Source organism: Nomascus leucogenys, chromosome 9, assembly GCF_006542625.1.
Source record: "Nomascus leucogenys isolate Asia chromosome 9, Asia_NLE_v1, whole genome shotgun sequence".
NCBI lineage: Eukaryota > Metazoa > Chordata > Mammalia > Primates > Hylobatidae > Nomascus > Nomascus leucogenys.
The window spans coordinates 57038913-57063115 of NC_044389.1; the positions used below are offsets into that span (position 1 = coordinate 57038913).

General features: G+C 36.2%; 1 protein-coding gene across 4 annotated transcripts in view; it reads left to right on the forward strand.

Annotated features, from left to right (window-relative positions):
• MTHFD2L (methylenetetrahydrofolate dehydrogenase (NADP+ dependent) 2 like) overlaps positions 1–24203 on the forward strand; it is a 181039-nt gene that overhangs the window by 115498 nt on the left and 41338 nt on the right. For 2 of the 4 annotated variants that reach the window (XM_030818984.1, XM_030818985.1), the window contains one exon: positions 2608–3407. The exons of 1 other annotated variant lie outside the window; for it this stretch is intronic. In XM_030818984.1, the coding sequence (XP_030674844.1) occupies positions 2608–2663 (56 nt within the window). In that variant the 3' untranslated portion in view covers positions 2664–3407. Of the gene's footprint in view, positions 1–2607; positions 3408–24203 lie in introns of those variants that run through there. One more of the 4 variants, XM_030818986.1, reaches the window with a different exon arrangement.

Sequence of the window (24203 nt, forward strand, 5' to 3'; positions counted from 1 at the left end):
GTCAGGAAACAACAGATGCTGGAGAGGATATGGAGAAATAGGAACACGTTTACATTGTTGGTGGGAGTGTAAACTAGTTCAACCATTGTGGAAGACAGTATGGTGGTTCCTCAAGGATCTAGAACTAGAAATACCATTTGACCCAGTGATCCCATTACTGGGTATATACCCAAAGGCTTATAAATCATGCTATTATAAAGACACATGCACACATATGTTCATTGCGGCACTATTCACAATAGCAAAAACTTGGAACCAACCCCAATGTCCATCAGTGATAGACTGGATTAAGAAAATGTGGCACATATACACCATGGAATACTATGCAGCCATAAAAAAGGATGAGTTCATGTCCTTTGCAAGGACATGGATGCAGCTGGAAACCGTCATTCTGAGCAAACTATCACAAGGACAGAAAACCAAACACTGCATGTTCTCACTCATAGGTGGGAACTGAACAATGAGAACACTTGGACACGGGGTGGGGAACATCACACCCCTGGGCCTGTTGTGGTTCGGGTGGGGGAGGGCAGAGGGAGGGATAGCATTAGGAGACATACCTAATGTAAATGACGAGTTAATGGGTGCAGCAAACCAACATGGCCCATGTATACCTATGTAGCAAACCTGCACGTTGTGCACATGTACCCTAGAAGTTAAAGTATAATCAACAAAAAAAAAGAAAGAAAGAAAAAGGAAAGGCTTCTGGCTCTGTCTTTTGCTGAAGCACATTTCCCCCACGTTTATTTTTGTTTAATTCATAATTGCTGATTTTAAAAATGACTTACCTTTGTTACAAAATGTGAGAATTAACGAGTATTGTGCAGAAGTGTGGGCTTTATGATTGTGGTTGGAACAAATTCAAATAACTCAGGTTTTCTCTGAGTGTGTAGATTGCAGGCAATTCACTCAGAATTTTATTAATATGTGCCTTTCAGATGAAGATAATAATCAATATAAGAATCAGATATTACATTGTAAAAAGGGGCAAGTGCATTGCAATAATGTTTTTGTTGAGTTTCTATTATGTGTTTCATAATTCCTGCTTATATTTATTTTAACAAAAATCAGAAAGATTCCTTGTCTCTGTAAAATACACATACACCCCCAAATCCACATTACCATATACATCCTTCCCAGGGTAGCTGGTCAGGATATTCTTAAAAATAATGTGGTGCACCATATCAAAATGAGTGAGAATCCCTCCATGTGTACTAAGAGTAACAACATACATTCTTGTAGGTCACTAAGATACCACCCCCAAATTTACTTTTCTTGAATAAAAAAAATTTGAAGGGGTTCCCCCTCCTCTACTTAATGATATATTTTATGACGTTGTAGTGGAAGCTCTGCAAAGGGTTTTGAGCAGTTTGGAAAGAACTCGGGAAATGGCGTTAGTTTTACTGCAGCCTAGCTACAGGATTAGATAGTAAACATAAGTACATTTCTGCAAATACAAATAAATATTTTTTAAAACATTTTTGGGAAACAAGCTTGTTAACTAACATTATCTCGGTTCCCAAAATACTACCTTTAGAAATTTATCCTAAAGAGAATTATATTGAGGCTTACAGAGATAACATACAAAGATATCTGTTATAAATTTATTTATGACAGCAAAAAGTGGAAACACTCTAAACATTCAACAATGTTGGAATATTTAATGGATGATGGATGATGGTGTATATCTATAGGAATTCTATAGATCCAATGAAATTATATTTTTAAAAAATTTATATTCGATTATATTCATTTTAGAAAGAGATATGACCACACACAGTCATGCATACACACTCACAAACAAAACAAAGATAGAATTTAAAAATACAACTTGAGACGTTATCTCTGGTAGATAAATATATATTCCTTTTTATCATTTTCTGAATTCTCTAAGCAAATTTTCTAAAATGTATTGATTTCATATTATAAAGCAAAATAAAGAATATTTAGATGACCCATTTCCAATCACTGGCAAGATTCTGCCTGCTGTCATGTTGTTTTCTGTGGCTGTTACTTATTTAATACAGAGGAGCATGGAAACAATGTATTAAACTGAAATGGCTAGTCTCCTTCAAACTACCAAACACCTTTAATTATTTAGCTTTTCTTGGGACAAAGAAGAAATATGAATTAAATGGATAAATCATGTAGTGTGTGAATTATTCCTCAATAAAGCTTTTTAAAAAAGATATGGGAAACTGGAAGCCCTGGGGATACTAAAATAGAGGATAATTTCGGCTTTCAAATTCATTTCCATATATGTAGTAGAAAGAAGTCATCTAGTTCTTTATTAGCACCAAGAGGAAGGAGTGGGGCAAGAATATGAGGGAAAGAGAGAAAAGAAACCCCTCAACCTGCTCTCAATTGAGTTCCTTACTTTTACCATTATCAAATGACTCTGTTCTCTGTCTTGAACATTCCTTATTGCTGAGCTCTTTCCTCAAGCCCATAGAATTATCCAGATGACATTAATAACTTGTTCTATAATATTATGGTCTGCCAAAGATAAATCTATATTTCAACTGAAGCATGTTTTGTAATAAATAGGTGCAGATCCATTTTTCCCAATATCATTATTTAATTTTTAATTTTTTGTTTTATTTATAGGGTCTCTCTCTATTTCCCATGCTGGAGTGCAGTGGTGCAATCAGGGCTCACTATAGCCTTGACCTCCTGGGCTCAAGTGATCCTCCCACCTCAGCCTCCTAAGTAGCTGGGACAACAAGGTGCACACCACCACGCCCAGCTAATTTTTGTATTTTTTGTAGAGAGAGATTTCACCATTCTGCCCAGGACATCTCCAACTCCTGAACTCAAGCGATCCACCTGCCTCAGCTTCCCAAAGTGCTGGGATTACAGGCATGAGCCACCACACCCGACACTATATAAGTATTTTAGACCTTAGAAAAACCTATCTAGTCTTAAATTTGTCTTATTAATTTTCTTGACATTGCTAAAAAAAGAAGCATGTATACCCATTCATGCAATATTCCTCAGCAGTGAAAAGGAATGAACTACTGATACAGCAACCTGAATGAATTTCCAGCAAATTATGAAGTAAAAAAGGCAATCTCACATGTTCTATGTTCAATCATAGAATATATGATTCCATTTATGTAGCATTCTTGAAAGTGACAAAATTAGCGGTTTCCGGGAGACAAGGACAGGATGATGTGGGAGGGAACTGGGTGTGGCTGTAAGAAGGCAACATGAGGGACCCCTGTGATGATGGAAATGTTCTATATCTTAACTGTATGAATGTCAATATCCTGGGTGTAATATTGTCCTATAGTTTGGCAAGATATTATCATTGTGTAGTATCTTGTATTATTTCTTACAATGGCCTGTGAATCTATAATTGTCAAAAAAATGACAATTTAATTAAAGCATATAGTAAATAAGTAAAAGAATAAAATAAAAACAGACTACAAAAATGGTCAAAAAAGCATGTATAGGGACATTTAATCTTTTCTGTATGATTAAATAATTAAAATATTCTCATATTTCTGAGTATCATGGTACATTATTTTTAAAAACAGTGGTTGGTAGCAAACAGATTTTAATGTAATCTTTCAGTATAGAGTTTTAGTATAGGCTTATCATTTCTTTATTTAAATATCAGTGTTTACAATATTTATTATAATAACTAATATTTATTGAGCATCCCTGAAACATCATCTTATTTAAATCTTACAACATTCTTATGAGGTCAGTAAGGTTATTATTTCTATATTATAGATGCAAAAATTTGAGGCTTAAAGTGAATTGATTTGCTTATGATCATACAATAAAGTAGCTGAATTAGGATTGGAAACCAAGTCTGTCTTACTCTAAAGCTCCTGATATTGATTCTTTATTCTGTTTTTGGCTATGGCTGCCATGATTTTGGACAGTGGGATTTGCTTTTAATTTTTCTTGTTTATTTGCTTTATATCAAGTGTAAGTGTTAACGTATTTGAAAGAGCGGGCATCAGCCTTAAATGACTGTTGCTCAGGAATTTATAGTTATGTTGGTCACATGTCTCTTTTCCTTGGCAATACTTTTTAATAGAACTGAAAGGGCATATTTAAAGAAAACAAAAAACCAACATGTGTTTAAATATACAAAAAGTTTGCAAAGTTCTAACTACAATTCTATAACTCTCTCCTAATGTATAACATTTCACATTCATATTTTTAAATGGAGCTTATAGTCTACTCTAATAGACACTAATCAAGTAACAACATACAAATGTAACAGCAAAATTTGAAAATTGGTGAGAGAGAGAGAGGTTTAGGATGCTATAGGTACCTATAGATAGGGACTTGGTGGAGTGTTAGGATTGCTGTGGCATAGAAGGCCTCCCAAAGGATGTGGCCTCTCAGCTGCCATATGCTTTTTAAGAGTTTATGATTAGTAGCCAAGAAGACTTTTGTAGTTTTCTTTTGCCAGTTTTAACTATGCATAAATGAGATATATTTTTATCACAGCGCATTTCAGTTATGCCAGTCATCTTCCAAATAGTATGTTTCAAGCTCCCTGAGGACAGGAACTCTGCAGGTTATCTTTGTACTCCCAAATGTGAGGATACTGTCTCATCACATTCCCATTAGGCTAAATGGGATGGGATTGTTATGGTAGCATAAAAACTCTGCCATGAAGACCTTTGACATATTTGAGGCAAAGTCTTGAAGCTTTCTTAAATCCACATTTATGGACTTTGCTGATTTTTTAAAAAAAATATTTGGTTTATTTTGATATTTTGTTGTTTTGTTTGATTTTAATAAACTTTTTTTTTACTTTAAAAAATTATTCCTTTGATTTACAAGATTCCGTCTCAGGCCTGTTCAGAGTTTCTTTCTCTGCATGTTTTCCATGTTGCTAAATGAATATGAATATGTTGTTTTATTTTTTGTTTGGTCCTTACATCACAAGTATATCATAAGCACCTATAAATTCTCCCAAAACAAAGCTTGTAGGCAAGGTAACAGAGCCACGCATTAAATCCTTAGGAGTAAAGGGAGCTTTTTTATTCTCTCAAAGCACCCGTTCTTTCTTGACTTTGGCTTGTACACAGACCTCACCTATTATAGTGGGCTCTGTGAGATTTGGCCCAAAACACTGTTGTTTTTATACTTTGTGGGGGATCAAAATTATAAATAACACTGCTCAATCTGTTGGTAGGTGTGACAGAACAATCTCTTGTTACTATTTGTTCCTACTGTTGTTATGTGATTATTATATGTTTAAGGTTGGGCCTGTGGGAGAAAATGCCACTCCCTGTTCGTTGGGGGTGGGGTCTCAAATGAAGAGTGAAGTCACTTGTTACATTCATGACCACAATCTTTCCAGTCTTCTGATCAGAAAGATAGATGAGTGGGTAATCTTCGCTTGGTGGTAGAGATAGAACCATCTATTTATTTGTTACATTCATCACCACAATCTCTCCAGTCTTCTGGGAAGTGGTATAATCCTCAGATCAGAAAGATAGATGAGTGGGTAGTCTTCACTTGGGGGTAGAGATAGAACCATCTATTGGCTTTGCAGGAAATGGGTCAGAGTGCTGAATCATCTGCTTTTGTCAATGGGAAGAAAGATATAAAAGCAAAGTCTAGTAATAGGTGCCAAAGGCACCCAGGTGAGTTTTAGTGAATTTATACTAGCCCTCTGTACTAAGCCATAGTTTGATTTCAAGCAAAAGCAGTATCCCCACTGTGAGCTTGACAGCTTTCTAATACTTAATGTTTTTTTTTTCTCATGAGATCAATAGTGCTATTAATGAATGTAGTTTTTATATTGTATAATGATATGTGGCAATGTGGGATATCCACAAAACTCAGTGAAATGCTATTTTCCAAATAAGCAATACATAATGTCATGGAATCCATTCAAAATGCAACACAGACCAGTGGATTTTAGCATTACAGATTATGGAGTATGAATATTACAGAGTTCATTGAAGTGGCTTTAAATTCTACATTGCAGTTAACATTTAAGAAACTATCACTTGTCAAGTTTTGGTATAGAATCAAAGAAAGATATCCACAATTATCGTAAAAGGCTAGTAAAACACTCCTGCCTTTTCCAACAACATATGTATATGAAGCTGAATACAGAAGAAGATTTAAGAGTCCAGCTGTTTGTTGGCCAGGCGCAGTGTCTCTCGCCTATAATCCCAGCACTTTGGGAGGCCGAGGCGGGCGGATCACAAGGTCAAGAGCTCGAGACCATCCTGCCTGACACGGTGAAACCCCATCTCTACTAAAAATACAAAAAAATTAGCCAGGCGTGGTGGTGGGCGCCTGTAGTCCCAGCTACTCGGGAGGCTGAGGCAGAAGAATGGCATGAACCTGGGAGGCAGAGCTTGCAGTGAGCTGAGATCGCACCACTGCACTTCAGCCTGGGCGACAGAGCGAGACTCTGTCTCAAAAAAAAAAAGAATCTAGCTGTCTTTCTGTTAAGTTGGACCTTAAAGATTTTCAAAATTGTAAGACAGTGCCTTTTCTTCTTATTTTTTAAAAATTTTGGAATATATAGTTAGTTGAAATGTGTTATTTATTTTAACATATAATAGACTTATTGTTTTGTTTTTCAAAATATTTAATTCATCAATTTTAATTGCTTATATGATAATATTAAATATAAGTCATTAAGTAATTATGTTAATATCAGATATAATTTTTGGATTTTCAATGATTTTTAAGAACATAAAGGAGTTCTGAAACAAAAATGTTTGAAAATCACTAACTTGAATAATCACACTCTCTAATTTAATTCATGTCTCTGTTTAAATGGTATATGTGTAGAGAGGTCTATTTAAAAATAGCAGTCTTTTTTTTCTAACACTTATCATTACCCAACATTTTATTATGTATCTATTTATTTTTATGGTTACTGGCCATCTTCCCTATGAAAATGTAGACTGCATTAGGGAAGGAATTTTTGGCTGCCTTGTTCATGGTTTTATCCCTCACACCTACTATATCACCTAGCACATAGTAGCTATTCAGCAAATTTCTATTGAAATAATGGAAATATTTTTCTATCTGGATATTGTCCTACTATTTCCTGGATAGTGCTAAAACTTTAAAGGTTCTGCATGCAGTTCCTCTTAATTATGCCTTGCACCTTTGCTAATGATATTTTTGAGAGCTTCTAATAGGTTGTTATACTCCCTAGCAAATCCAGTCAGTTATTACATGGTGTTCTCTTCTCTTGCTTCAACCCCTTCATAACTGTTTCCTTATAACACACATCTGTATGCGTGTGTTAAGATAAGGTTCTATTATTCTTGCCAAGAACAGCTGCCACTGCAGCCAGACACAGTCTCCCAACTGCACACTCCATTTTAGATATGCTGAAGCCCTTTAAGTGGAGCTGCCTGGAGTTCTGTGGCAAAATGGGAAAAATGCTTGTCCCTCATGTTATTACCTCTCAGAGTTGCACCAGCATATTACAGAATTTTAGGGAAATATGCCTTGTATTTTTTTATTTATGGCTTCTCCTTCTCCACAACTTCAAATTGACTCCCTAGGAGCCCAGAATAGAGTCCAATCTGAGTGATGAACTCTAAGATCTAAGATGAACTCAGACTCATCTCTCCTCTAACAATAAATCATATGCTGGGTTAAGCCTATCATGTGGATTTCTGTCATGTTCATTTCTCCAAAATCATTAGATACATTCAGTCATGGTTTTTTACAAGAATTCAGTGTAATGCAATACTTGCGGTTCTTGACATTTTCAATGGATAAACCAAGTTTCGTGTAAATAGAGGATGTACCTGAACTGCAATGTGGTCATTTGCACATGAACCAGCCTTTCTCTTCTCCTAAGTACATGATGAGAATGAAATGTTTCCTATCATTTGGTGGTTGTGTTTGTACTCCAGCTTCATCACCAACCATTGTCTTCAACATACATCCTATACTCTAATTACCTCAAACTCTTTTTAGCTTCCTAAATCTTCCCAAGTTTATTGGAAATTCCTGCTTTTTTGTGTAGTCAGATTCTTCTGTTCAGAGTAGTTTTTTCACCTCATTCACCTGATGTACTTGTAGCTCTCAAGAATCAGCTCATGCCCTCACTTCCACAAATATGCCTGAAAAACATGCCCTCACTGCCACAAGCCAGGCTAGGTATCCCCCTCCCTAAACCCCATTGTGCTTGATTCCTCCACACCCTGGGCATTTCTATATCATAGTGCCATATTCTATTATAGCTATCTGACTCTCTTTTGTGACAATGAGCTCCTAAACAGACCATGTAATTTTCTCAATTTCTGAATTTCCAGTAGCAAACAAAACTATTTTTAAAATTAATAAGCATAGTTGTTCTAGAAAACAAGAAAGAGAGTTCTCTATAGACTAGAATAAGGATGTCACCTTAATAAAAAGCAGTGGGGAACAAATGAGTTCAGAACACCCTGAAGCTGTGAAGCTAGTCCACAGGCAAGGTGGGTGATGGGACCCAGGTGAATGCTTGGAAAAAGCATTCTTTATGCCCACACAAGTTGGGCATATAGCTGAGAGCCATGTCTGCACAACTTGTATGGAGCTGGGTGCTGGGTGCTGGGAAAGATGCCACCTCTTTCTCTACTCTTGGCTACTTGGAATAGCAGCACCTTCTGCCATGTAGCTTTGGGCTCCTGCAGCAAATTTTGTACAGTTATGGGAGTCTAAAGCTAAGCAAGAGCAAGTCTAGAAATGAATCTTCAAAGACTGGCAGCCATGACTGCAAGGCCTGTTCTGTACCAGACTATTATTGGAGCCTTGGCTAAGGCCACTGCAATCTTACTGCAAAAGACCAGGATTCTGTAGGATGAGGTATCTCGGGGGTCATAACAACATAGGCACTTAACAAAGACAAGGACAAACAGACTTGACAAGCAGAAAACCTGAGGGTGAGGAAAATAGGCATACAAGTGCAAACAAAATGGATTTTAAGTATTTTTATGCCATTATGAAGATAAAAAGGGATTATAGCAATGAGAGAATAACAGTTTATAAAACAAGAATATGGGGTTATATAAAATTGATAATTATGAAAATGAATTAATTAGAAATATTTAAAATGAAAAATATAATTATTGAAATTAAAAAATAAAACTTTAACACTAAATAGCAATATGAACACAACAAAAATAAATCTTCTGGAGTAATAAACTGAACTCATCCCAGAATTCAGCACAGAGAAATAAGTATCTAGAAAACATGGCCTGTGATATGGAACATAAGAAATTCTGACATAAGAGTTTCAGAAGGTGATACTAGAGATTATTAAGATGAATATAGACATAACATTTTAAGGGAAATCACTGATAACTTCACAATGCTAAAAGATGTGAGTCCTGAGTTTAAAAAACTTACCTACTTACCTATTTCTGAGAAATATTAAAATATTTTTAGATACATATATTAAAATTTCAGAACATTAACAATCCTAGAATTTATAAGGGGAAAGGAGAATATCTACAAATAAACTAAGATCTAAGTGAAACCTAATTACTTATTGATGGTTTTAGATGTTAGAAGATGATAGAGTAATAGCTTCAAACTTTTGAGGGAAAAAAATTAATTTAGAATTTTACACCCAGCTAAACTGTCACTCAGTAGAATGGTGCAATGAAGAAATTTCTAGCTATATAAGGAAACAGAAATCTGATTTCCTTTATAATGATTCTAGTAAGCAGTAGTAGAAGAGAAGATGCAAAAGTGAGCCACTCCCCCACCAAAATATATATGTTCATCTGAGTGCTGACTTGTAAAATAACATTAATAATTATATTTGGGGTGACATCTGCAGGATTCCAAGATAGGAGTTTCTAGCACTCGCTTCCTCACAGAAACATGAATTTGAACAAACATCCATTGCAAGAAAATATCTTTATAAGAGCTAAGGAATGTGGGTAAGATGTTATAGCACATCAGTGGAACATACAAATAAGAAAAGACAAATTAGAGAGTGTAGGAAGGACATTTTTACATTTCCCACATCACACTTTCCTCAAGCCTCCCACTCTATGGAAGAAGGAGAGTGAAGTCAGCCCTCAGCTTTTCTGCAAATCCCAGCACCAACCTCACCCCAGTGAACCCCAAAGCTAGGCCACCTCCCACAAGCATCAGGCTTCAGGCCACCACCATGGCCCCAGGCTCCAGGCAAGCACCAGAGGACCATAACCCAGCTTGCTCATGCTGACACAGGTTTCATGCCCACCCCAGAACCAGGCTAGCTCCTGTCGACCTAGGCTTCAAACTACCCCATGGCCCTGGGCTCGAGGCCAGCACCAGAAGACCAGGACCCAGGCCTGCCCATGCAGACTCAGGCCCCAGGTCTACCTCACTACCAGGCTGGCTCCATGGACCCAAGCCCCTTGCTTACCTCTATATATGCAGACTCTAGGCCTGTCCCCATAGTGACAGGCACCAGATAGATCTGCCTTGTGACCCCAAATGCCAAGACTTCCTCAGTGGACCTCAGTACCAGGACAGGGTCCATGGACTCAGGATGAGGTCCATGCCTTCAGATCCAGGCGCCAGGACTGCCTTATAGAAAACCAATAAATGCATTTGGGGACGTCTAGAAGAAAACGAGAACAAAATGTGGGCAGAAAGCTTATTTAAAGAAATATTAACGGACAACTTCTAAAATCTGCAGAGGGAAATGACTATCAAGATCCATGAATCCCAAAGAACCCCAAATAAATTAAACATAAATATTGGCTGAAAAATTTTCAAATCTGCAGAGGGAAATGGGCATTCAGTTTCATGAAGCCCTAAAAAAACTCCAAATAGATTGAACCAAAAGAGGTCTATACCAAAACGCATTAAAATAAAATTTTCAAATGTCAAATGCAAAAAAGAAAATCTTGAAAGCCACAAAAGAAAAGTGAATCATCTTAAACAAGAGAACCCCCATAAGATTTCTCAGCAGTGGATTTCTCAGCAAACCTTGAAGGCCAAGAGAGTGTCATGGTATATTCAAAGTGCTAAATAAAAACAAACAAAACTATCAACCAAGTATAATATATCAGCAAAACTGTCCTTAAACAATAAAAGAAAGAAAAACCTCCCCCACCTCCAAAAAACAAAAATGCTTAGGGAGTTTATCACCACTGGACATGCCTTAAAAGAAATGCTAAATTGAGTCCCTCAAGTTGAAATGAAAGTATACTAAGAACATAAAAACAGGTATAAAACTCATTGTAAAGGTAAGAATATAGTCAAGTTCAAAATACTCTAATACTCTAACAGTGGTGTATAAATCACTTTTGACTTTAGTATGAAGATTAAAAGAGAACGGTATTTAAAAAGTAAAAGTAATTATAGCTACAAGAATTAGTAATGGACTGGGCATGGTGGCTCCTGCCTGTAATCCTAGCACTTTGGGAGGCCGAGGTGGGTGGGTCACCTGAGGTCAGGAGTTCGAGACCAGCCTGGCCAACATGGTGAAACCCCATCTCTACTAAGAATACAAAAATTAGCCAAGTGTGGTGGCAAGTGCCAGTAATCCCAGCTACTCGGGAGGCTGAGGCAGGAGAATCGCTTGAACCAGGGAGGCGGAGGTTGCAGTGAGCTGAGATCATGCCATTGCACTCTACCCTAGGCAACAAGAGCGAGACTCCATCTCCAGAAAAAAAAAAAAGAATTTGTTAGCGGGTATACAGTATAAAAAGATGTAAATTGTGACATCAGTAACAATTTGTGGGGGAAGGAGAAGTTAAAGTGTAGAGGTTTCGTATACAGCTAAAGTTAAGCTGTTATCAGCTTGAATACAGTTGTAACTGTAAGATATTTTATGTAAGCTTCATGGTAACCACAAAGAAAAAAACATGTACTAAGTAGCTATACAAAAGCTAAAGGAATCAAAGCATAATACTACAAGTATCATTGGTCACAGAGGAAAATGGAGAAAGAAGAAAGGAACTAGAAAACAGTAAGAAAATATTTTTTTAAAATAGTAAATTTTTTTTAATAATTTCAACTTTTAGATTCAGGGGATACATGTCAGGTTTTTTACAAGGGTATATTGTATGCTGCTGAGGTTTGGGGTATGAAGTGATTCCATCAGTCAGCTAGTGAGCACAGTACCAGTAGTTACTTTTTCAGGCCTTGTTTCCCCCCTCTATTCCACTTCTAGTAGTCTCCAGTGTCTACTGTTGCCATCTTTATGTTCATGATTACCTAAAGTTTAGCTCCCCCTTTTATTAATAAATAAGAACATGTGGTATTTGCTTTCCTGTTCTTGAGTTCATTCACTTAAGATAATGGCCTAAAGCTCTATCCATGTTGCTGCAAAGGGCATTGTTTCATTCTTTTTTTGTGGCTGTGTACCATTCCATGGTGTATATGTAGTATGTTTTCTTTATCCAGTGCATTCTTTATGGACACCTAGGTTGATTCCATGTCTGCTACTATAAAGAGTGCTGCAGTGAACATATGAGTGTATGTCTGTTTACTAGAATGATTTGTTTCCTTTTGGATAATACCCAGTAATGGGACTGCTGGGTCAAATGGTAGTTCTGTTTCTGTTTTAAGTTATTTGAGAAATCTCCAAGCTGCTTTCCACAGTGGCTAAACTAATTTACATTCCCACCAACAGTATATAAGCGTTCTTTTTTCCCCCCAGCCCCACCAGCATCTGTTGTCTTGATTTTTTAGTAATAGCCATTCTGTCTGGTATAAGATGGTATCTCTTTCCTCTCTTAGCCTCCTGAGTAGCTGGGACTACAGGCGCATGCCACCACACCCAGCTATTTTTATATATTTTTAATAGAGATGGGATTTCACCATGTTGGCCAGGCTGGTCTTGAACTCCTAACCTCAAGTGATCTGCCTGCCTTGGTACCTGCCAAAGGCCTGGGATTACAGGTGTGAGCCACCATGCCCAGCCTCCATGTTTATTTTTGTTGCAATTGCTTTTGATGACTTAGTCATAAATTCCTTCCCAAGGCTGATGTTCAGAATGGTGTTTCCTAGATTTTATTCTACAATTCTTGTAGTTTGAGGCCTTACATTTAAATCTTTTTTTTTTTTTTTTTTTTTTTTTTTTTGAGACGGAGTCTCGCTCTGTCACCCAGGCACCCAGGCTGGAGTGCAGTGGCGCGATCTCGGCTCACTGCAAGCTCCGCCTTCTGGGTTCACGCCATTCTCCTGCCTCAGCCTCTCCAAGTAGCTGGGACTACAGGCGCCCGCCACCACGCCCGGCTAATTTTTTTTTGCATTTTTAGTAGAGACGGGGTTTCACCGTGGTCTCGATCTCCTGACCTCGTGATCCACCCTCCTCGGCCTCCCAAAGTGCTGGGATTACAAGCGTGAGCCACCGCGCCTGGCCTTTACATTTAAATCTTTAATCCATCTTGAGTTAATTTTGAATATGGCAAAAGGTAGCCAATTTCATCTTTCTGCATATGGCTAGCCAGCTATCTCAGCACCATTTATGGAATAGAAAGTCCTTTCCCCGTTGCTATTTTTGTCAATGGGGACACCTATAACCATTTGTCATAATCAAATGATTGTCAGCGGGGAAACGTGTAACTATTTGTGATAATCAAATGGTTATATGTGTGCAGTTTTATTTCTGGGTTCTCTGTTCTGTTCCATTGGTCTCTGTCTGTTTTTGTACCAGCATCATGCTGTTTTGGTTACTGTGGCTGTATAGGTTGAAGTTGGGTAATGTATAGTTTGAAATCAGATAATGTGATGCTTCCAGCTTTGTTCTTTTTGTTTAGGATTTATTTGGCTATTTGGGCTCTTTATTGGTTCCACATGGATTTTAGAATTTTTGTTTTCTAATTATGTGAAAAGATGGCATTGGTGGTTTCATAGGACTAACAATGAATCTGTAGATTGTTTTAGGCAGTATGGCCCTTTTAATGATAATGATATTTCCAATCCATGAACACAGAACTTTTTCCCATTTGTTTGTGTCACCTCTGATTTCTTTCAGCAGTATTTTGTAATTCTCTTTGTAGAGCTCTTTCACCTCTTGTTTATATGTATTTCTAGATATTTTTATGTGGGTGGCTATTGTAAATGGGATTGCATTCTTGACATGGTTCTCAGCTTGAATGTAATAGTAAGTTTTTACCTATAAAAATTACTTTAAATATAAATGATTTAATCCAATCAAAAGACACACAGTGGATGAAAAAATAAAAAAAAAATAAGTTCAACTATATTCTGTCTACAGGTGACTCACTTTATCTTTAAGGACACACAGAGGCTGAAAATGAAATGATGGGGAAAGATATTTCATGAAAATTATACCCAAAAGGGAGCAGAAGGGACTATCTTAATAACAGACAAAATAGACTTTAAGTCCAAAACTTCAGTTAATTATATCAAGAATTAGGATTCCATTAATTAGAGGATATAACAGTTATAACTATGTATGTATCAAACTTTAGCAAACCTAAATATGTAATATAAAGCAAATACTAACAGAACTGAATGGAGAAATATACTTTGGGAAAAAGCTTCTGGACTTTGGTTTGGGCGTTAGTTTTTGGGATATGACCGCCAAAGCACAGGCAACAAAAGTAAAAATAGACAAATGGAATTTTACTTAAAAAGCTTCTTCACAGCAAAGGAGACACTCAGAATGAGAGATTTTCAAATCACATATCTGATAAGAGGTTAATATCCAAAATACATAAGTAATTCTTACAACTCATTAGCAAAAAATCCACATACACACACACACACAATGTGATTTTCTTAGTGAGCAAAGGACTTGACTAGACATTTCTCTAAAAAAGGCATACAAATGGCCATTGGGTATATGAAAAAACTCAACATCAGTAATCAAGGAAATGCAGATCAAAACTGTAATGAGATATTACCTCATAACTGTTAGGTTGGCTATGCTGGAAAAAAAAAAGGTTACAAATGTTAGCAAGGATGTGGAGAAAAGAAATCCTTGTTCTGTTAGTTTAAATGTAACTTGGTTAAGCCATCATGGTAAACAGTATGGAGGTTCCTAAAAAAATTAAAAATAGAACTACCATATTAACTAGTAATCACCCTTCTAAGTATGTAGCCTATGGAATTGAAATCAGTATCTTGAAGAGATGACTGCAGTCCTGTGTCCCTTGCAGCATGATTCACAATAGCCAAGATATGGAATCAACTTAGGCATTCATTGATGGATGAATGTACAAAGAAAATATGAGATAGTTAGCTAGAAGATAGGCACATAACACACACACACACACACACACACACAGTTGATCCTTAAACAACATGGTTTTGAACTGCACAGGTCCATTTATACACAGATTTTTTTTAACCAAATGAAGATGGAAAATACAGTATTCTTGGATGTGAAACCAACAAGGGCTGACTTTATATATATATTTTTCAGGACTAACTGCAGGACTTGAGTATATGAGGATTTTGGTATACGTAGGGGGTTCTAGAACAAATATCAGATGTATTTCAAGGGATGACTATATATACACACATAAAATTTATGGAATCAATACAAAATTTTTAGAAATTTTTTTATAAAATATGAAACATCTAACATCATATATATTATAGCAAATTTGATTTAAACATTCATCATTAAAAATGAAATAATTCATTCTATGGTGACAATAGAAACGTAAATATCAGTGCAGAACAATATTTTTATTAAGTCAGGAAAACTATGGACAGGGAGATACTTCCAGAATGGTGGTGTAACCAGTATGTGAACCCAGTCCCCAGTAAAAAAAATACATAACTTGTGAAAAATATTTTAAAATCATTTTAAAACTTTAGAAATTCATCATGGTCATATAGCAAATGCATAAACATTTACTCAAGAAAATCCACTAAATCTCTGTAAGAGAAATGCAAGTCTGTGGCATTTGAGCCATGACCCACTACTTTTTTCCACCTATCTTCTACCAGCACAGTATGACAAAAACTTTATTCCAGGCAGTTGCAGCTAAGAACACAAGGCTGTCTCTCAGATCCCAGTCTGGCATCTCTCCAGAAGGAGCAGGCGGCCAGAACTTTTTATCTCCCCAAGCCTGTATTACAGAAGTTCCTATTTAAACAACGCAGCTAAATCTAGCACTCCATTTTCCCACCCAGCACCCACTCATAGGGTAGAAGTTATATATTACATGTTGCAAGTCAACAATGTTGAGTCTAATTCATCCTCATCTCAGCACAGGTAAAGGTTTCGTTCCAGAAGGCAGAAGCTGGGAAGACCAGGGGATACCACCATTCATCCCCACTCCACTCCTCCCAACCGCCAGCATGAACTAGTAACAGGATTATCATTCTAGCAGCACTGGGCCACTGCACCTGCCCCTGAGGCACAGATCTGGAGAAGTGCCTAAGAGTTTTGCTTTGAAAAACAGGTAGTCTGCAAAAACAGAGAGCTCCATAGTTCTTCCTAAGAGAAGTTTCTTTATTTGAAACAGACCATAGGTACATTCAAACCTGAGGACCCTGTCAAAAACAATGACAATTTTGATACAAGATAATTTGGAGGAGACTGGTAGTCCATGAGCACAACAAGCTAAACCATAGATCAGCTGTGTGTTTAACAGAGAGAAGTAGGGAATGAAAAAGCCAAGAAAAACTCTCTTTGGGTTAGAACAAAAGACTGGCCTCAAAGATTGCCCTACAAAGAGGCTTGAATATAATTGATTAGACATTGGAGCCATTAATCCCTTAAGGTATTGTTGAAACAGTAGAGCAGTCAATTGACAATGGAGCCTAAAATTTAGATGTGATACCAATAGAGGTAGAGTAGCATCTTACAGAAAGACAGGGAAAGATAAAGCCACCCAGAGGAGTATGATGAGCCTTGGGGAATGGGCACTTATGATCATGCTCCACTGCAGCCATTCCCATGCCAAACCCTCTGGGCTCTAGGCAGACTGTAGTTCTGGCTCTGCCAACTATCCTGGCAGTTCTCTGTGGCAACTCAATTGCCTGTGGAGATTGTGAGGCCTCCTATAGCTAGGATCCCAAATGTCTGTGGCAAGAGTGGGCCACTCTGTGTCTGTTTTACTCACCCCTTCTCTTGGGGCCAGGAATGAGTCTTGGTGTTAGGCAACTTGATTGGGAGTTCCCAGTTTTCTACACTGTCAGCCCCTGGCTGTGAATCCTCCCTGTATCCACTCTCAATGCCTTCTTTCTGAAGATCTGTTTGGAGTATGCTGACCTACTTGGTGGTCTTGTCTCTCTTAGCGGAAGAAGCTCTTCCTGTCTGTCTAGTCAGCCACCGTGGCTCTCTGATCTCTAGGTTAAATATTAAAGCCTAGAAAATATTACCAAATTTGGCCCAAACAGTACAAAAGCTATTAAGGCACTCACTATAGAATGAATTAAAATAGTAAGCAGAATACTTTATGTTAAAGACATAAATACTAGACAGTTTCAAGATCATTTCTATTGATTCTTCAAACAATAAATCATTTGTGTCTTGTGAAGTGTGATTCATGAGAAGTGAAGAAGGAGGAGGAAGAGCAGAAACATTATTTCATTCAATTTATGAAACTAAGATAGTCATATCAAAACAAGACAAGGACATCAGGAGAATTTAAAAACCTTTGTTCTAGTCTTATTACCAATATTAGCAAATTTAAACCATAGTGTGTGAAAAGAATACAAAACAAGAATTCAAAATTTTAAAAAGATTACTCATAACCTTCCATAAATGCAGAAAAAAGCAGTTATTAAAAGTGTATACCCATCTGTGTTTTTTAAAAAAAAAAAAGAAATAATTTTAAAAAATCTCATTTCAAGCTGTCAATATTTGGTGCTTTTTAAAAATCTAATAAAGGATATCAACTGAAAATAAATAGAAAAATATATATACTCTGTTGTAAAACATTAGAATTATTCCCATTTATATAAAGGCGGGACAAAGATAACAACTATTACTTATATTTTCCAGCATTGTATTATTGGTGTTCTTGGCTAATACAACAAGTTGACAGACATGAGTTAGGAGACAAAGACTTGTAAGAGGAGGGAGACGAGGTGGTGTTCTTTGAAGGTATGATAGTTTATCCATAAAGCTCAAGGTAATCAACTGATAAAATATTAGAACTAATGAGAAAGTTCAGCAACATTGCTGAATACAATAACAACATAAATATAGTAGTATCTACAGATATCAATAATATATAATTAGAAAATGTAATAGAAAATATATTCCACTCACAGTAGTAATAAAACTATAAAATTCATTGGAATAAAACTAAACAGAAACAAGAACATAGAAAGAAATTTTCAAATATATAATCAAAGGGAAAAGTCTGAGCAAGTAGAGCTCTAACCCATGTTTTTGCGTGGGAGAATTTATTCACATAAGAATGCTATTATTACCAAATAAAGCAATAAATTCCATACCATCCAAAGGCTCATGATTTTACACAAGAGTAGGAAGATTTATTCCAGAAAAGCATTATCTTATAAATAATGTGACCATATGTCATGATTTATTTGAAATAGTTCAAAATTATGCCTAGCAACTTGTAATTATTATTAGCATCCACATATTTATAAGAATAAAGATTAATTGGAAGAAAAAGCATAAGAAGACTTTTTTTCTTCTGCTTCTTAGCTTTCCCACTTGCAAGTTGTGTGAGCTTGCTACCTAAGTTATAAGTTACTCAAGCTCTCTGTTCCTCAGTTTCCTTACCTCCAAAGTGGGGATAATAACATCTACATCATATATTGTTCTAAGGTCAAATAGAGATAATACGTGTAAAGCACTTAGAACGCTGACTGTCTCAACAAATGTTAATTATTACGAACAGAGTAGTATTTTATTCTGTCTCAAATCATAAAGAACTGGTAATTAAAATTAAAGCATAGATATAAGAAAATACAAATATATTAATGAGAAAGGATGAAAAAACAGAAACACATTCATATGTGTGAATCTATGTAAATAGGTTAGTGTCATTAAACACTGGGGAAAAACTAAATACTTCAATCAATAGTATTAAAACATTTGACTTCCTATTTAGGAAAAAAATTTAGTTAAATTCCTACCTTACCCCATACATACAAACCTATTTCAGATGAGATAAAGAACATAAATTAAAAACAACAAAAATAAAACGTGTTGGAGAACTTAATAGAACTTGGTCATAAATTTAGAGCAGATAAGATTTTCTTAGAAAAGATACACAAAAATACACAGGCAAATATGCGAGTAAAAATAAACAGAAAACCTGGACATATATACATATAATTCCTAAAATCTATAGAACAAGTGCCTGTTAGAGTTAAAATTTTAGCATTTTATTGGGAGAAAATATTTGCATTATACATAACAAAGAATTAGTATCCAGCATATATAAATATGTTTTTAAATATGTGGTTGAAAATACAAAAACCTAACTTTTAAAAGAACAATTTATAGGAAAGGATATTTAAATGGCTAATACACATATAAAAATTGCTCACTGTCACTAATAATCAGACAACTGCAAATTAAAACAAAATGAGACACTGTTTGCACACATCAGATTGGCAAAAAATGAAAAGCTTGATGATATCAAATGTTGGCAAGGATCCAGGGAAGCACATACTTGCATATGCTGCTGATGAAGTTATGCTTTATTATAGTCCCTGTGGAAGGTAATTTGACAATGTTATGAAATCTGAAAATGTGCACTTCATATGACCTAGAGATTTCATTATTTTTCTAGGTGTCTAAAAAAACCTGAGCTGTATATTCAGAAATGTTTATTACAGCTTGTTGGTGATAGTAAATAATTGAAAGCAGCTAAAACGTTCACCAATAGAGGAATAGAGTGTGTACTTATCTCTCATCTCACCAGTTGTTTACATTAGATATGGACAGCTTTTTCTTATGTCAGTTACACCTAAGTAGTTTCAAAATTTTAATCTAAATGTAATCCTATATACATATGTGTATATGTATGTATACATATATATGTATATTTATGTGTGCGTGCTGTCTTATTTCTAGGTTCTCTATTCTGTTCCATTGGTGTGTGTCTGTTTTTATACCAGTACCATGTTGTTTTGGTTAATGTAACCCTGTAAATATAATTTGAAGTCGGGTAGCGTGATGCCTCCAGTTTTGTTCTATTTGCTTAGGATTGCCTTGGCTATTTGAGCTCTTTTTTGGTTCCATATGAATTTTACAATTGTTCTCTCTAGTACTGTAAGAATGTCAACATTCTCGAATCTATAAATTGAATCTATAGATTGCTTTGGGCAGTATGGCCATTTTAATGATATTGATTCTTTCTATCCATGAACATGGTATGTTTTTCCATTTGTTTGTGTCATCTCTGATTTCTTTTTTTTATTATTATTATACTTTAAGTTTTAGGGTACATGTGCACAATGTGCTGGTTTGTTACATATGTATCCATGTGCCATGTTGGTGTGCTGCACCCATTAACTCGTCATTTAGCATTAGGTATATCTCCTAATGCTGTCCCTCCCCTCTACCCCCACCCCACAACAGTCCCCAGATTGTGATGTTCCCCTTCCTGTGTCCATGTGTTCTCATTGTTCAATTCCCACCTATGAGTGAGAACATGCGGTGTTTGGTTTTTTGTCCTTGCAATAGTTTACTGAGAATGATGGTTTCCAGTTTCGTCCATGTCCCTACAAAGGACATGAACTCATCCTTTTCTATGGCTGCATAGTATTCCATGGTGTATATGTGCCACATTTTCTTAATCCAGTCTATCGTTGTTGGACATTTGGGTTGGTTCCAAGTCTTTGCTATTGTGAATAGTGCCACAATAAACATACATGTGCATGTGTCTTTATAGCAGCATGATTTATAGTCCTTTGGGTATATACCCAGTAATGGGATGGCTGGGTCAAATGGTATTTCTAGTTCTAGATCCCTGAGGAATCACCACACTGACTTCCACAATGGTTGAACTAGTTTACAGTCCCACCAACAGTGTAAAAGTGTTCCTATTTCTCCACATCCTTTCCAGCACCTGTGTTTCCTGACTTTTTAATGATCGCCATTCTAACTGGTGTCAGATGGTATCTCATTGTGGTTTTGATTTACATTTCTCTGATGGCCAGTGATGATGAGCATTTTTTCATGTGTTTTTGGGCTGCATGAATGTCTTCTTTTGAGAAGTGTCTGTTCATGTCCTTCGCCCACTTTTTGATGGGGTTGTTTTTTTCTTGTAAATTTGTTTGAGTTCATTGTAGATTCTGGATATTAGCCCTTTGTCAGATGAGTAGGTTGCGAAAATTTTCTCCCATTTTGTAGGTTGCCTGTTCACTCTGATGGTAATTTCTTTTGCTGTGCAGAAGCTCTTTAGTTTAATTAGATCCCATTTGTCAATTTTGGCTTTTGTTGCCATTGCTTTTGGTGTTTTAGACATGAAGTCCTTGCCCATGCCTATGTCCTGAATGGTAATGCCTAGGTTTTATTCTAGGATTTTTATGGTTTTAGGTCTAACATGTAAGTCTTTAATCCATCTTGAGTTAATTTTTGTATAAGGTGTAAGGAAGGGATCCAGTTTCAGCTTTCTACATATGGCTAGCCAGTTTTCCCAGCACCATTTATTAAATAAGGAATCCTTTCCCCATTGCTTGTTTTTGTCAGGTTTGTCAAAGATCAGATAGTTGTAGATATGTGGCATTATTTCTGAGGGCTCTGTTCTGTTCCATTGATCTATGTCTCTGTTTTGGTACCAGTACCATGCTGTTTTGGTTACTGTAGCCTTGTAGTATAGTTTGAAGTCAGGTAGCGTGATGGCTCCAGCTTTGTTCTTTTGGCTTAGGATTGACTTGGTGATGCAGGCTCTTTTTTGGTTCCATATGAACTTTAAAGTAGTTTTCTCCAATTCTGTGAAGAAAGTCTTTGGTATCTTGATGGGGATGGCATTGAATCTATAAATTACCTTGGGCAGTATGGCCATTTTCACGATATTGATTCTTCCAACCCATGAGCATGGAATGTTCTTCCATTTGTTTGTATCCCCTTTTATTTCATTGAGCAGTGGTTTGTAGTTCTCCTTGAAGAGGTCCTTCACATCCCTTGGAAGTTGTATTCCTAGGTGTTTTATTCTCTTTGAAGCAATTGTGAATGGGAGTTCACTCATGATTTGGCTCTCTGTTTGTCTGTGATTGGTGTACAAGAATGCTTGTGATTTTTGTACATTGATTTTGTATCCTGAGACTTTGCTGACATTGCTTATCAGCTTGAGGAGATTTTGGGCTGAGACAATGGGGTTTTCCAGATATACAATCATGTCATCTGCAAACAAGGACAGTTTGACTTCCTCTTTTCCTAATTGAATACCCTTTATTTCCTTCTCCTGCCTGTTTGCCCTGGCCAGAACTTCCAACACTATGTTGAATAGGAGTGGTGAGAGAGGGCATCCCTGTCTTGTGCCAGTTTTCAAAGGGAATGCTTCCAGTTTTTGCCCATTCAGTATGATAGTGGCTGTGGGTTTGTCATAGATAGCTCTTATTATTTTGAGATATGTCCCATCAATACCTAATTTATTGAGAGTTTTTAACATGAAGGGTTGTTGAATTTTGTCAAAGGCCTTTTCTGCATCTATTGAGGTAATCATGTGGTTTTTGTCTTTGGTTCTGTTTATATGCTGGATTACATTTATTGATTTGCATATGTTGAAGCAGCCTTACATCTCAAAGATGAAGCCCACTTGATCATGGTGGATAAGCTTTTTGATGTGCTGCTGGATTCGGTTTGCCAGTATTTTTTTGAGGAGTTTTGCATCAATGTTCATCAAGGATATTGGTCTGAAATTCTCTTTTTTGGTTGTGTCTCTGCCAGGCTTTGGTATCAGAATGATGCTGGCCTCATAAAATGAGTTAGGGAGGATTCCCTCTTTTTCTATTGATTGGAATAGTTTCAGAAGGAATGGTACCAGTTCCTCCTTGTACTATCTCTGATTTCTTTGAGCAACGATTAGTAGTTCTCCTTGCAGAGATCTTTCACCTCCTAATTAGCTGTATTCTGAGGTATTATATTTTATTCTTTTTGTGGTAATTGTGAATGGGAGTTCATTCCTGATTTGGCTCTTGACTGGTGTTGTTATATACGAATGCTAGTGATTTTTGCGTATTAATTTTGTATTTTGAGACTTTGAGGAAGTTGTTTATCAGCTTAATAAGCTTTCTGGCTGAGACTATAGTACTTTCTAAATACATGATCATGTCATCTGCAAACAGGGATAGTTTGACTTCCTGTCTTCCTATTGAGATGCCTTTATTTCTTTCTCTTGCCTGCATAATTCAGTATATTAAAAGGGCAATACATCACGACCAAATAAGGTTTATCCCAGAAATCTAAGATTAGTCTAACCTTTGAAAATCTGTCCATGTAATTCACCATGTTAGCAAACTAAAACAAACAAAAATAAAATACCTTGATAATCTCAGAAATCACATTTGACAAGATCTATCATCCATTCCTGATAAAAGAATTCTCAGCAAACTGGGAATAGAAGGGGACTTCCCAACCTGATGAAGAGCATCTGTGAAAACCTTACAGTTAACATCATACTTAATGGTGAAAGAATGAATGCTTCCCCCTAAGATCAGGAACAAAACAAAGATTTTCCTTCCCACCACATCTATCAACATTGTATTGGCAGTCCTGTTCTGTACCATCAGGTAAAGAAAAGTAATATAATGTATACAGACTAGGAAGGAGGAAGCAAAACTGTCTTTGTCTTCAGACATGATTATCTATGTAGAAAATCTAATGTAATCTACAAAAAAAACTACTAAAATTATAAATTAGCAAGCTTACAGAATATATGGTCAACATAATGATGTAATTGTGAATACCTATGTACTCAACCCCTCCAACCCAAGAACTAGACTGTTCCAAGTAACTTACATCTAGTGTGTGCTTCTCCCTTATTCCATTCCCGTGCCTTAAAAACATCTCAATATTTCATATGTATATTATATTTCATGGATGCATAATATAGATAAAGGAATGAGAAAAAATTAGAGTGTTAGAATATATATCCACTTAGTAAGAGATAAGAATGAGGATTAAGTTTGAGAGATGCTTTATCTATATCTGTTATTCTAATATTTTAAAGGGCAATGAATTTATAGTTCAATTGTTTTAATATTTTTAAGTACAAACTTTAAAAAAAAGACTTGAAGTAAATATTCCAAAGTGCTTATTATTGGTTGAGTTTCAACAGTGTTAATATTAATGGATTTCTTTTTTTTTTACTACTTTCTGTGTTATTTGTTTCTATACC